The following is a 15,072-nucleotide window of genomic DNA, read 5'->3' as shown; positions in this document are numbered from 1 at the left end:
AATGGAATTACTATTGGAAAAGCAATGATATTTCACAGTATGGGGTTTGATTTAATGCATCTGTCAGGGGCTGGAGCTATTTCTTCTCCACTTAAATCAGTAAATCTATTCAATTTCCTTCCAGAATAAACACTGCCTGCTGGAGCTGGGAGTTCAGAGTGTGAGGGATCTAATTAAACGTGAGATATACCCCATTGTTATCCACGTTGAGGTCACTGAGAAGAACATCAGGGGGCTCAGGTAAGATAAGACCATGTGGATGGATGGAGGGCATCGCAAGCGGGCGAAGAATCCCAGAATCATAGCACTGTTTGAGTTGGAAGTTGTTCCCTTAAAAGTCTCGTAGTCCAACTCCCCTGCAATGAACAGGACACCCACAGCTCGATCAGGGTGTTCAGAGCCCCTCCAGCCTGACCTTGGATGTCTCCAGGAGTGGGGCATCCACACCACTGGGCAACCTGTTCCAGTTCTTCACTGTTCTTATCATAAAAACTGTTTCCTTATATGCAATCTGAACGTCCCTTCTTTTAGTTTGAAACCATTTCTGCTTGTCCTATCACAACATACCTCGCTAAAGAATCTGTCCAGTTCTTTCTTATAGCCTCTCTGTTCAGAAGGTTCAGAGAGGGTTGGCAGCAATAGAGGCATGTATGTTTCTTGGTTTTGGTTGTTGTGGGGGGAAAAGAAGGGCAAAAAAAGCATTTTGTGTGCACATGAGAAGGTTCTTGTTTGGGGCAACGTTGGTGTTTTCCAACTCCATCTGTCTATGTGAAGGTGATGTTTGTTTCTGTGTTCCCCAGGCGCTTGCTGGGGCAGCCAGGCCAACGAGATGCGGACGTGCTGAAGGCATGCCGTGGTGCTGAGCGGGCTCTCCATGCCCTGCCCTGCTCCTGGGCCCGCGTGGAACCCCATGCCTGGAGCCACGCAGAAGAACTGCCCAAGGTGGTACGGGGCTGCATCTTCCAGGAGCAAAACCGCCCGCTGTGGGTTGAGGATGGTGATGACTGAATCAGGAGGTACAGAGCCTTCCCCAGGAGTTGTCCTTCACGTAGCATGTCCTCTCTCTCCAAGGGGAAGCCAGCAGTAATGGGACCAAGTAGCATTTAAGGTCCACTTGAAGCTATGAAGAGTTGGGGACGTAACGAATGCTGACCCACCCACCTGAGCTTTCCATATTTGATTGGAGAGAAGTCTTCCACCTTCTTGCTGGACATCTCATGGACTGTTCCCCATCACCTTGAGCCTTTGGCTCTGGTACATGGTGAGACCGGGAACGTGAGGAAAACATGTGAGATGAGGTTGATCAGGAGCATATCTCATGCGTGCAGAGTTTAGTGCACTAAAACCCTTCTCTCATCACCTCTATTTTCCCTTCTCTACCTCATCTCCTGCCCCACGGAGCAGGAAACACAGTTTGTCTGCAGAAACCCTGCTGCAGCCATGACTGACACTAAGTTTGCAACCAACCCTCGTTTTATGGGAGCTGTACTCTTTATTGCTTGTAAATTATTAATGGGCCCTTTTATCGGCAACCCGTGTGCAAAGGAGAATTAAATACCATTCATAATGGGAATGGGAGGCTGGCTGCAGACTTGTGTGTTAATGGGAAGGCTTGGATGATATGTGGGCATGTTTTTCTCCTGAGACACATCTGCCCAGCCCTGTAGGGGTAGAAGACAGCATTGCTGTTGTAGGGAAGCAAGAGGGACAGGGAGAGGATAGGTTGAGCGTGCCACAGGCTGGGCTTCCTCACGTTTCTTCTTATCCCCCATTTTTCAGCTGCTTCCCTCTCCGCAGTGCTGAAGGTGCTCTAGTTCAGTCAAGGAGAAGCATAGAATCACCAAGGTTGGAAAAGTCCTCTAAGATAATGTAGTCCAGCTGTCCACCTACCACCAATACTGCCCACTAAACCATGTCCTGAAGTACCACATCTACATGTTTCTTGAACACCTCCAGAGATAGTGTTTACACCATTTCCCTGTGCAGACTGTTCCAGTGTCCAGCCACTGGAGAAGAAATTTTTCCCAATATCCAAATTACATGTTGAGAAGGTTACTTGGTGTCTGGCTGAGGTTCCTAGAGCTTCAAATCCCTCTATATCCTGGCTATCACAAAGTGAAAAGCCAACCATCTTGTCCTTCTCATGGACAAGGTTAAGTATTTGAAGGATAGATGGTTTCCTGAGCCACACAAAAGGAAAATGGGGGCTGTGGCTGTGGCTGTGGGAATCTCTATGGTGCAAGAGACCGGGCAGTGGGCTGGGGTCAACGGGAAAACCAATGAGCCCACCAGCACGTACAGACTCTAGATCTCCATATCCTCCTCGCCCCTATGATTAGGGAACTGATACTGCTATGCACTTCTGAAGCTCCAAGTAAAGATTAACTTGCTGATCTTCATGGGTCCCTTGTGAGGTGTTATTTCAGGCTCTAAAACAGTTGTCTCTGTCTTTTATGAGGACAAGAGTGAAAGGGGGGAGGAAAGAAAAAGAATACTTTAACCTGCAGTCACTTAAATGTAGAGCAAAGTCCCAGATCTGCCCTGGAGCCGTGCAGCTATGGAGGGGATTGGTGTAATGGGGCTCCAGCCAGGAGGTCCCCAGTGCTGTCCCCTCCAGGGGACCAGCCCAGGCATCCCAGCACTGTCAGCCCTGGGAGGGCAGATGCCCTGCAGGTGAACAAAGTGGGGCTCTTGTTGAGCAGATGAGAAGACAGTCCCAGAGCACGCCGGGTTTGCAAGGGAAGGAGGTTGGAGCCTGCAGCTTTTCAGGGGAAAAAATGAAGTTTGAGTACCGAGGGAAAATACTGCTTGTGAGGCACTGATTTCAAGCTTGACAACTCCTCCTCCCCTCTGGCATTGGAGCTGTCACCAGCCTCATGGTTGGGTTGATTACAGAGCAATACCCCCAGCTTTGAGGAGCTACTACTCCCCAGCAAAACAGATTTCTCCACACATCTCCCTGAGTCGTCTGTGTTTCACTGGGAGGGAAACTGAGGCAAAGCAAAGTTGCATTGAGAGGCAGGCTGCTGCTCCAGCCTTCTCTAAACCCTCCTTTTGTCCATCTTGTCTCCCTGGAGGCTTTCAGAATCCAGCTACAACTAGTCCTGGACATGGTTGAGAAAAGGGGCAGAGGGCTCTGAGACAAACATAATGCTCCCCTGCCCTGCGCACCCCTGCCCACCTCAGTTGTGTCCCCAGGGGTGCAGCTGTGTGCTCAGAGGAATGAGTCACGGGTTAGGTAATGGGCAGAATGCTATTAGCAGCCCTGGGCATCAATTACCAGCTGTGCCAGCCTTGCATAAAAACCTTGTAAAGTCAACGAGAGCAAACTTTCTCCCTCCAGGGAGGGCAGGGGCCAAGTGGTGTGTGTGTCACAGCAGGAGGCCACCAGCCCTTCCCCATGCTGTCCCAAGCAGAGCTGAAGCAGCTTTAGGTCACTTCTAGCTTACGGCATGTTTGGGTTTGCATTTGGTTGGGTAGAACCTGCTCTACTGCTCAACAACATCCTTTGCACAAGGTGGTTTGGCTCACCCTGGCAGCCCCCAGTGGGCTTTTGTGGGGACCCTCCACCTGTGTCCCCCTTTCTTTCCCAGAAGATCTCCTGAGCCAGGAATGGCAAGTACTGCAGGATGCTTGGGAGCCACAGAATCATAGAATGGCTTGAGTTGGAAGGGACGTTAAATCCCACCCAGCCCCAACCAGCGCTGCCACCCAGCAGGTTAGGCTGCCCATTCAACCATCCAACCTGGCCTTGAGCAGCTCCAGGGATGGGACACCCACAGCTTCTCTGAGTAACCTGTGCCAGATGCCCCTGTACATCTGCCTAGGCCTACAGATGTAGCCAAAGTACTTAGAGAGGGTCATTTCTGGTTCAGGAGCAAGGATGAGCCATGGGGGCAATCCCACTAGTCTGGTGGCCGTGGATTGGTTATGCCAACCTCACATTCCTGCAGTAAAGGCCTGAAAGGAAATGACAGCCCCCCTCCCCCACCTCAAAACAATGTAAAAGAATAAGGATTTAGTCCTGCAGGGAGATCTTCCCCATGTCCCAGCCACACAGTGGGAGCGTGCAACAGAGAGAGCCTGATCCTGCCCTAACCTCCTTTTATAACTACCCAGAATCAGACGTGCAAGGGAGAAGGTCTTTGTCACACAGCACACCCAGGGAACCATGCCGCTCTCACCCTGCTCCCCCCTTCTTCTCCCTTTCATTATTATTATTTTTTGCTCAGACTCGATGCCCACAGCTTGCAGCTCCCTAAGGACGTGCTCTGATTTTTATGTGGAGCGCTGTCATCCTGCTGTCCCCATATTTGCTTCTCCACCGAGTCTGGGGTGGGGGTGGACTCCAGCTCCAACCTGGGCTGGTTACCTCTCCGTACCCCTCAAGTTCTCGCTGGCATGGCCTAAAGGTGGCTGACCCAGAAACCGTATGGGGCAGCCCATGGTGCTGACCCCAAATGCAGGGGGAAGTGGGAAAGGAGTTTTTAAGAGTGAGTGGGCTGGCGCTGTGGTTTGGGGAGATGAGTTTCAGACACTAGTGAGCCAGACACTAGTGAGATCCTGTTGACCTGAACCTGAATCCATTCCCTATGCTCTTGTAGCAGCGAAAGGCTGCACAGGGCTTGTGCCCTCCCATACAGCGGGGGCTGGGCTTTCACGGGGGAAGGGGACAGCCACTCAAACAACAGGTTTGCCCTTCCCCATCAGCTGCTTGTCACCTAGGAGTGCTCCCAGCCAGAGGATCTCGAGCAGCAGATGAAGCCAATCCGCTTTCAGCTTGGGGGCTGCCCCCTTTCATCCTCCCCCCTCCATCCTCTTCCTCCCCGGGGGCTGGCGCTCCGCCCCATACCCGGAGGCGGGACCGGGGGCTGGCAGGGACCCAGCCACGCAGAGGGAGCAGGTGGACGGCCAGGCAGCCCCTTCCCACAGCCCTGCTCCAGCCCCATAAGCACATGGCTTGGATACACTGGCTGCTGTCTTCTGAGGAGCTGATGTCTTTGTCCGGACACCCCCCTGATGGCTCTGATCTCCTCTCCTGACCCTTCCACATCCATCCCAGGACTCTCATCTTCACGACCAGGAGCAAGAATGCTTGCTGTCCCTTTGACAGCCTGTGCCAGCCACCCACCAGTCATTTTGGAGTATTTTCCCATCACGTGTCCGCATCTTGCTGGATGATCGGCGCCCTGGTCTGTGGAAATTCCCCTTATTTCATCTGTTGCTTTATCTTGCTGGTCTTCATCTTGGATAAAGTCCTTGGCCACATCCTACTCATACCTTACTCTCAGTTCATCTCACCCTTCTAAAGGTTTAAAGAAGAGCAGAGAGATTCACATGGAGGTACAGGCTGGCTGAAGCTGTCCTTGCTTGAGCTATCCAGAAGCCATGGGCCGTCGGCTCTTACGGGGTCTCTCCGGAGCTGTAGTCTTTCTGGTCGGTGTGGCTCTCCTTTCTGTACGGCACCGTGGAGCTCAGGAAACCTTGGGATACCCAGGGCTCAGGGAGCAGATACTGGAGAATCCAGAGCAACGAACACATGAGAGCCCAGAGGATGCCAAGGGAGGTGGTGGCACTGGGCAGAAGAACCTGCAGGTCCGTTCTCTGGACAAATATAAGACTGAAGGGAACCTGACCCTTGGGGATGTTTTCATAGCTGTGAAGACCACCAGGAGATTTCACCAGAGCAGGATGGAGCTGCTTCTGGACACGTGGATATCCCGGGCAAGAGAGCAGGTGAGCATGTGGTTATGTGGATTTGGGCTACAGAGAGTGTATATGGCAAGAGGAGTCTATGGGGAGGCACAAAGCCAACAAAAGCAGAGATTGGGCACTGTGTTGCTTCCCTTTGCCTCATTTTCCCTAATGCTCATCGCTGTTCACACTGAAAGGTGGATGGTATCGTGTGAAATGTTGCATTGATAGCTGGTTCATGGGGAGGGTGGTCAGAGAGGCTCAAGAGCTTCCACTGGTGCTTAGTTATAGTGGTCAGAGGGGCTGAAGTGGGCACTTCCCATGAAGACTGGGACATGAGGTCTGATTTTTGTGTGGTACTGTGTGAATTGAGGAGTTGGACTTGATCCTGAAGGGACCGTTTCAACTCGAGATACTCTATGATTTTATGAGTGCTCTTAGCAAGCATCACCATTGCCTAACCTAACCCCAACTCCTTTGGCTTGAGATGGAAGGGATTTTCTTTCATTATGTCTAACGACTAACACTACAGACTGCCCAGGACACCCCAGATGAACAGAACAGACCTTCCACAGCCTATCTGAAATAGTGGCTTCCCATCTCCTCACAAGTTTGCAGGGTATGGAACTGTGCTGCTCTGCAGGTTGGCTTTGTGGTGGGCAGAAGTTCTCTTCCTTGCTTCTCCCCCCTCACAGAGCTGCTCCTCAAGAACAAAAAAACCCTGCGGCTGTCCCCAAAGGGTATTTTTTTTCCTCCTTTTGCCTCTGCCTGCATGCAACAAGATGACTTCAGGCCTATGTGCGGAAGGGAGGCGGGGGTGGAGGTTCTGGGTAGGAGAGTGCTTGAAGCAGTGCAGGGTTTTCTGGGTAAGGGTGGTTTTCCACTTTCGGGTGCTGCTGTGGTAGTCACAGGAAATCATGTCCTATTTCAGACACACTTCCTCTCCTGTCTGTGTGACTGTCCTAAGCATTTGAGAGACCCTGCTTCCTCCTCCACACGCACTTCTCCTCTAAGCCCAACAGTTCTTTGGAGAAACCAAACTGTTCCCTGGGCACACGCTTTCAACAACAGTTCCAACTGAGCTTTTGGAGTGGACTTGCACACAGCAGCTCAACTTCCCCTTCTTGTTCAATTGACAGACAGACATCTTACTGTCCTGCAGATGATAGGCTGAGAGGTGATGGCCATATGTTGCACTAGGGGAGGTTCAGGTTGGATTTCAGGAAAAAATTCAATCTCAGAAGCAGTGGTGCTGCAGTGGCACAGGCTGCCCAGGGAGGTGGTGCAGTCATCATCCCTGGAGGTGTTCCAGAGCTGTGTGGATGTGGCACTGAGGGACGTGGTCAGTGGGCACGGTGGGGATGGGCTGGATGTTGGACTGGGTGATCTTAGAGATCTTTTCCAACCTTCATGATTCTGTGATTCTATGTTTCTATGGCAGGATTTAGACAGCATCTCCCCGCATTCACCAGACCATCTCTTTTTGGCAGACAAGTGATGTTCCAACGTGGGAAGAGGCAGTGAATTTTCTGTGCTGCTGCCCACCCATAGGAAAACTTCATTTGTAGGAGGATATGAAGGAAGGGGTCAAATGGGAGGGTCAGGCATTTTTTAAACAGTGTTTTTTCATTGTTATCAAATTTTGTTACAAGCTCAGCACTATCCTTCCCCTAGCCCCTCTCAATTTTCCATGTTTTTCTTCTGCTTTTTGTACTAAATGCCCTTGAGGGCAGGGGAGGGATGGGGAGGCAAAGAGAAATACATGAATGTCAACAAATAAAAAATATATAGCTAGTGGGGAAATTTTGTCAGCTGGCCATGCTTCTGATGCCAAGCCTGGCCTGGTTCCTGCACAGTGCCCTCCCAGAGGAAGTAACCTGGACCTCAAAGGCCAGGCTTAGGTGACTGCAGCAGGAGGCAGGACCAGCTGTGATCTTTTATGGTTAGGAGAGATTGTGTGGGAGCCAAATTATCAAAGAAAAGTCTTTTTGTTAGAAAAAGCTTCATTTAAGCACAAGTGTTTTGATGACTGTCTAGGCTGAACAGCATCCCGAAGTTGCTGGTACTGTTGGCCTCTTCACATTTTGATGGAGATAAGTCTAGTTTTTCTGGTCTGAAACAGTATTTTATTTGGTAATATAAACAAATTCCAGCACCCTTCCTTTCAGCAACCCAAACATCCAACTGATGGAAATGAAAACTCAGAGTGACCCACCCTGAAGTGTTTTTTCATGCTTTCAGTGTTGTGAACACACTGTAGATTTTGAATCTCTTCTCTGGGCAGGGGAACAGTTTCCTGCCCAGCTGTAGCATTACACGTGTTGATGTGTTTGCATTTTGGAGGCTGTTTTTTCCTGGGGAAGAAATACTCTGGGAGCTTGGGAGATTAATATCCTGGACTGTCAGGTTCCACATATTTATTCCCTTTTTCTCATTTTTCTTGCTTGGGTCACTTTCCAGTTTGGTCTGAGGAAGCCTCTAAATATTGTGTTAATTCATCACATGTGTACTTAAGTTCATAAAGAGCTGCCTGGTCAACCCATTGGACACCAGTGGCTCCATATCACTGCTAGCGCCCAGCAAACATCTTTTCCAACTTCTCTGGTCCAGAACTGAAGGATGTCTTCCAGCCTGATCCTGGTGTGATTTCCCTCCATCACTGACAGGAGAAATGGTCTTAGAGAAGGTGAGGTGCAGAAGGCGAGCGGGAAGCTGTGGTAGAATGACAGCTCTGTGGGCCCATTGGTCCACCTGTCAGAGAAGGTGTCCATGGGCCTTGGGTTCCTAAAGGAGTGCGCCAGGTGTCTGCAAGTAAGCATTCCCCTTTGCATCTAGGGGAATGTGAGTGGTTCAGAGTATTGCCATTAATAGAAAGGTAGATAGGCAATGAGATATTAAGTTTATTAGACACATGATTTCTGATTGGTTTTGCAACTGTAAGCAAGTCATTTCTAGAAACATTTCTGTTTTTTGAATGCCAGGAGATTTCAGTGGTTTCAGAATTGTTCTCTTAAGATTAAACATTTGTCATAGTGGAAATTTCTGCCTTTGGATGTGCTGGCACGGCGAGTCCCATGCTGCTGGGAATTCCTGCTGTGTTTGAACATTAAGATAGGGTCACCTGACTCAGGACTCCTTCACCTGTGACTTTGCTAATTGCTTCCAGTCCCATGACCGCCTTGAAAGTGGTTTAAACTAAGAGGGCTTATCTTGCTGAGGCACGGTAGGACTGTATGCACAGTCAGTTTTTGCAATCAGCTGTGAGACAGGAGAGGAATTTGCCGACTCACAGCTTGCATGTTTGAGATTGTCCACCCTGCCATCTCTGCTTGACTGGGTGCTCTCTGAGAGCCCTTCATCGCCTCCCTTGTGTGTTCAGATCATTTCTCTTCCCACACATTGCTAATGCAGGGCACATCACCCAACCCAAGCACTCGGTGATATGGGGCGGTGTTGAAGCAAGGACATCTCATCAGAGCAGTGACAGCTCCTAGGAGCTGCTGTCCATCTGCCTCGTCCCTTTTGTCCCTGCCCAGGTGCAGTGTTTAACCAGCCTGCAGGCAGCTGGTGGAGAGACTGTTTAAGGCTTGCAACTCCTTTTTGATTTCATGAAAGCTCATTTTCTGCTTGAGGAAAGCTTTTCTTCCCGAGCTGTGATCCCTGCCCAGACCCAAAGAGGGGGAGATGTGCCACATAATGGCATAGAGGCAGATTAGAGAGCCTGGGGGTGGAGGAAGAGAAGGAGGAGGCAGGGAAGTGGCAGGGGGCTGAGCACACTTAACACACAAACAGATGTTCTCCTTTCAGCCTGAGCGTTCCTTGGCCACAGTGCTTTTCATTTTTCTTCAATGGACACCTAAACCAGGCCTCCTCCACCCTCTCTCTCAGTTTTGCAGGTCCTCTTGTTCCTCTTTCTGAAACTTTAGGAGAAAATAAAGCAGTGCAAACAGGGATGGTGCTGGCTGGGTGTAATGGATGACAAAGGAACGCTGATTCTGCTCAGGGCAGGGATCAACCCCCGGGACTGTGCAAGGGCAAAGCAAGCTTCCCAGGCCCTTCCAGGCCAGTGGAAGGAAGCAGCATGAAGCAATGGGAGGGCATGGGGATAATGGTGGTGATGGGGTCTGCATGCACAGCCTGTGAGGGTTTGGAGAGGCTTTAGTGGGAAAGAAGAGGACTGGGGCAGCCACTGTACCTCCTCTCTGTTGCCTAGTGCCTGAAATGCAGTAGAAGCACCAGCTCCATACCTGATGGTAACATCCTTTTCTCATCTCCCCAGACATATGTCTTCACAGATGAAGAAGATGATGCCTTGAAGAAGAGAATGGGTAACCACCTTTCCTATATCACTATCTCTGCCTTCACTATGAGCTAACATGGCCTTTGGAGGGGGCCAGGCAGGATGGCTAGCTCCAGGCTGTAGCCACACAGTGCAAGCAGCATGGGAGAAAACCCTTCCTTGATTCCTGTACCCTTCCTGGCCATGGGCAGAGTTGTAGTAGCATCTCTTCACTTTTACTGTGAAAAATTTTATTATGTACAATTATGTACAATTTAATTTTCACTCTTTGAGTTTGAAACCCTTGTTTGTTGTCTTACTGTTTGGAGACCAAATGTCTTTCCATTTGGGTACCTGAAAGCAGCCTTTCAATGTCTGAAGGGAGGCTGTAAGAAAGAATGGGACACACTCTTTGGCAGGGTCTGTTAGGATAGGTTCCTATCCTACAAGCCTTTTGAGAAGGCTTGTAGGGAGGGAATGTCTTGAGGTTGATGAGGGGAAGTGTTGAGCAGGTGAGAGATGAAGCCAACATCACAGCAGGCTTGGACTGAGAGACCACGGTGAATCTGGTTGTGAGCAAACCTCTTTCATCCTACTCAGAAGTCCTCTCCATGTCTGTATGGGCCAGCAGCAAGCAACAGCCTTCTCCCTATCCACAGGTGACCGTGTGGTGTTCACCAACTGCTCTACTGAGCACAGTCACTCAGCCCTCTCCTGCAAGATGGCTGCAGAGTTTGACGCATTCCTGTCTAGTGACCAGAGGTGAGTTGGGGCTGCTGTGAAAGTGAACTTTTTCTTGAGGATGCTGGCACCTCCTTACTGCAAATCTCTTGTGTACTCCCTCCTATCTCTCTCCAGCTGGTTCTGCCATTTGGATGATGACAACTATCTGAACCCTGAGGCCCTCCTGAAGCTCCTGTCCTCATACTCTCCAATGAAGGATGTCTACCTAGGGAAACCCAGCTTGAACCGACCCATTCGAGCCTCTGAAACACTGTCTAACAACCAGATGGTACAGCCTATGGCAGGGTGGAGCAGCTGGGGTTTGGTTTTAATGCTCTGACTCATTGGCCATAGCTCTACTCTGATTGAGAGAAAAGTCGCAAGAGCAAGAGACATCAGCTGAAAACTGTGTGGTCTTGTCTGAATGTAGCAGCATGTGTTGACTCATTCCAATCTCACCTGAGGAAGAAAGGTGATGTTCAACAGTTCTGCTGTGCCTTTGGGTACCCATCTGCAGGGAGATCAGCCTGCCTTGGGCAGCCTACTTTCCACTGCAGGAGCTTGGCTGCTCCGAATGGGCCAGCTGGCACTGTTTAGCCTTGGTTTCCAGTTAGCCTTTCTTAGCATGCATGCTGTAATTTGGCCAGTGGTCTCCTCACCCCTGCTGGCTCCTTTTCCCTTTGGTTGAGAGTGCCATGTTTTCAGTCTTTGCTCATCCTGACTTCCCAGCCATATGAGGAGATCAAAATTGGGACTGTGTTACCAACAGGTGCTTGTACTGGGCAGCAACTGGGGGGTGACAGTAGGGCTCTTTATCTCTCTGTCAAAGCTGTGTTTGTAGCATTCCCAGCTCAGGGAGCATGGTGTCATCTGAGCCTCTGCCATTGATTTGCTCTGCTGTTTCTCTCCAGAAATCTGTACGCTTCTGGTTTGCCACAGGAGGAGCTGGGTTTTGCATCAGTCGCAGGCTGGCAAGGAAGATGATGCCTTGGGCCAGGTAAGCTGTACAGTCACAGGGTATGTGAGTCTTTGGGATTAGGAACACAGACACACAATAACTTATGCCAATGTCAAATCTGGATTTGTGTATGTGATGTTTGCAGGGATGTTTGAAAGGGTGCAGAGAGCCACACACTTCAGTTCTGCAAGCGTGTGGGACTGAAGGAAGGATGTAGTGGGTGGATCTCCCACCTGATTGAAGAAAGGCAGGAGATAGCACATCAGCAAACATTATCACACGATGACACACTCCTCCTCCAACTCCTTCCATCTTTTGGTTATTCCTCAACCTTCCTTCCTTTTTCTTTCAGCTTTTTCTGGCTCTTTTTGTAAATGCTCAGATTGAGCTCTGTCTCCTTCCAACCTCCTCTGCCTCCTTCCTGATCTAATTTCCAAGTCCTTCACCTTAAACTCTATTCAGCTGCTTACAGTGTCCATGGTTATCTCCTCAGCTTGATGCATAGGGAATGGCAGTAGGTCCCGGGGACATGTGTTAGTCCAACCTACATGGTGATGTTTTCCAGCATGCCCTAGTTTATCTTACAGACTGTATGTGTAAACATCAACAGGAATGATCTGTGCCAGCCTTAACCAAGTGTTTGCGTACCCAGAAAGACAGACCTGGTCCACATCAGGTGGCTCATGGTCAGTTTTTACTGATTTAGATGAAGACCCTGATACATTCTTTGTTCAAAATCCAGAAAGGACAACATTCTGTTATCCAGGGTAAAATTCAAGTGACATGGATAGAATCATAGAATTGTTAGTGTTGGAAAGGCCAATGAGATCATCCAGACCAACCATCAACCATGGTTGTGGTGGTGATGATGACATGGGACATGGTGGTGATGGGTTGACGGTTGGTCTGGATGATCTCATTGGCCTTTCCAACATTAATGATTCTGTGATTCTATTTGTCAGGGATAGCATCAAGCAATTGGTGGGACAGCATGTTTGGACATGGTTGAAGAGCAGAAACGCATTCCCACATCTTTGCAGTAGGACTAAGGGATTTTTTTCCTTGTTTCAAGGTTTACTCTGGTTTTCAGTGAAGTGGTTTCCTATATTCCTCCTACTCCTTTACATAACTCATGTAGCCCTGCTCTCTTCCAGTGGCAAGAACTTCCTGAGCACCTCAGAGCTCATCCGTCTGCCAGACGACTGCACCATAGGTTACATCATTGAGTGCAAAGTTGGTGGGCAGCTGCTGCCCAACATGCTCTTCCACTCCCACCTGGAGAATCTGCAACTCATCCCCAGCTCTCATCTCATGCAGCAGGTGAGCAACAGAACCAAGAGACATGTTTCAGAGAAAGGGGAGGTGGAAAAAGGCGTGGGGGACGTTGCTAGTTGGTGGCAGTGATGTGAACTGAAACAATTGTCCACACTTCTGAAGATATTTTGCCAACGAGTGCTTCCTTGCAATAAGGAGCAGATGTTGCCTGCAGCACTGATGCCAATTGCTGTGTATTGATGGTGGGTAACGTGTAGAGGGAGTGAGGGGAGGATGGGGGCAGACCTTGGAGGGATCATGGTATCAGGGCAAGGAGAAACGCTGACTGGTTGGGAAAGATTTTTGCACCATGTCTGCCTTGCATGGGCAGATAACAGATGGTGTAGGTGACTCACATGGTGGACCATAGAATCATAGAATGGTTTGGGTTGGAAGGGACCTTTAAGATCATCCAGTTCCAGCCCCTCCTGCTATAGGCAGGGATACTTCCCTCTAGATCAGGTTGGTCAAAGGCCCATCCAGCCTAGCCTTGAATGCTTCTAGGGCTGGAGGCATTTACAGTATTACATCATGGAAAGGAGGAGAGGAGAATTGGAAAGCAGGGGCCGAGCCGCCAGAGATGGAATGAGAATGGGAGATTTTGTCACTCAAAGCAGATTCCTGAACACATCACCCTCCCTGCTCCTTTCTCCCTTTCTCTCTTTTCAGGTCACACTCAGCTATGGTGTCTTTGAGAACAAGCTCAACGTTATCAAACTCAGCGGTCCCTTCTCACCCCAGGAAGATCCCTCAAGGTAGGGGTGTGAGTGCTCAGTGCACTGCTGAGGTTTGAGCTGTAGGACAGCAGGGTGGCAGGTACAGGCTGCTAAATAGGGGGCAGGAGGTCTAGAGTGAGGGACAAAAGCCTTGCAGTAGCAGGTCTTGTTGAGTGAGGGTCACACCAACATTAAGATGTTTGCAAACACACATTTTGCAAACCACTTTGGATGAAAGGAAAGAAAATAAGTGTTATAACATTTTATTTGAACAGCTACTGAGCCAAAAGTTTTGCCATTCATTTCACACACAAAAAAAACAAGCTAACCTTTTACCTCTGGGACAGGAACTGAAATGTTCTTCTAAACACAGGAGAGGAAATTCTGCTTTATTTTACTTTCTTTGTTTTGGTGAGAAAATTGAAGGGAGAAAAGAAAAAGGTTTGCTTCAGGATAACTGCAAACAAAAGTGCTCTTTCGTTTACTTGCTCTGCTTTGAGTGAACAAACCTGAAGCTGTTATTTGCAGAACTTGGGTAGGAAGCTTCTAGCTGGAGATAGAAGGGGTGGGAAGTAACCACGCAATTAAAAGGGCATCTACAGAGCAGTTTAGCAGGGTCTGGTGCAGTCCCCATCTCACTGAATGCGATCAGTGAGGGTGAGCAGTGAGTTGGGCTCCATGGTCCATAGCAGGATTCAGGTGTTGGAGGAAAGCTTGGCTGCTCAGCTTTGCCAAATCAAGACTTTGTAAGATGAGCCGGTCCCAGAGCACTGTAATGCAGGGTTAGGGTTAGGTGACCTAGTGGTGTGATACCTAGTGGTAGGTCACATCTGATGTGGGATGTGACACAAGACAGAAGCCTTCCACTCCCCACCTTGTTCTGCAGTAAAAACTGCCACATGATGTTCCTTCACTCTTTCCCCTGCAGGTTTCGGTCTCTCCACTGCCATCTCTATCCTGATACCCCCTGGTGCCTTCAGGCTGTTGGTTGGTGATGCCCAAGCTACAGTGAGTCCTGGTGTTATCCCTTCAGCTTGTGCATGTAGGGGATGGGGCACTGAAGAAGCTTGGTGCTCCCAGCTTCCCCTTACTTATGGTGGTTGGGGCTTTTTGGTCCTTGCTGAGTACCAGTGATACAGGAGAAGAGAGATCTGTACCAAAGATGGATAACGTGGGCTGGACACATGGATGGACTTCCCATCTGTGCTGAGATGCTTACGAAAGATGAGAGCAGCATGCTTTCCTGAACAGATTAAGGACTGGGTGGTGACTGCTGGGCATGTGGGTAGAGATGGGACCCACTGTTCCTTGTTGTGGTTTCACTGTATTGAATCAGAAGGATGCTGGATCAGGGTACCCAGTGCCAGACTGAGGATCACTGGAAGTGT

General features: G+C 49.5%; 2 protein-coding genes across 2 annotated transcripts in view; both read left to right on the top strand.

Annotated features, from left to right (window-relative positions):
• Window positions 1–1,008, top strand: part of CARD10 (caspase recruitment domain family member 10) — a gene marked incomplete at both ends in the record, with an annotated part of 28,246 nt that extends 27,238 nt beyond the window's left edge. Inside the window, 2 exon segments of the mRNA XM_079532702.1 lie at window positions 125–240; window positions 801–1,008. Of these exon segments, the coding sequence (XP_079388828.1) occupies window positions 125–240; window positions 801–1,008 (324 nt within the window).
• A 4,380-nt stretch (window positions 1,009–5,388) lies between these two features.
• MFNG (MFNG O-fucosylpeptide 3-beta-N-acetylglucosaminyltransferase) lies at window positions 5,389–14,679 on the top strand (the record flags this gene model as incomplete). The annotated part of the gene is made up of 8 exons (XM_079547720.1): window positions 5,389–5,736; window positions 9,974–10,022; window positions 10,633–10,735; window positions 10,832–10,985; window positions 11,608–11,693; window positions 12,809–12,974; window positions 13,638–13,723; window positions 14,613–14,679. 8 exons carry the CDS (start codon window positions 5,389–5,391, stop codon window positions 14,677–14,679), a joined length of 1,059 nt encoding a protein of 352 aa, XP_079403846.1.
• Between the last annotated feature and the right edge of the window lie 393 nt (window positions 14,680–15,072).

This window comes from Tetrao urogallus (genome assembly GCF_951394365.1).
Source record: "Tetrao urogallus genome assembly, chromosome: 1".
Classification (NCBI taxonomy): domain Eukaryota; kingdom Metazoa; phylum Chordata; class Aves; order Galliformes; family Phasianidae; genus Tetrao; species Tetrao urogallus.
This window is presented reverse-complemented; position numbering and strand designations above follow the sequence as displayed.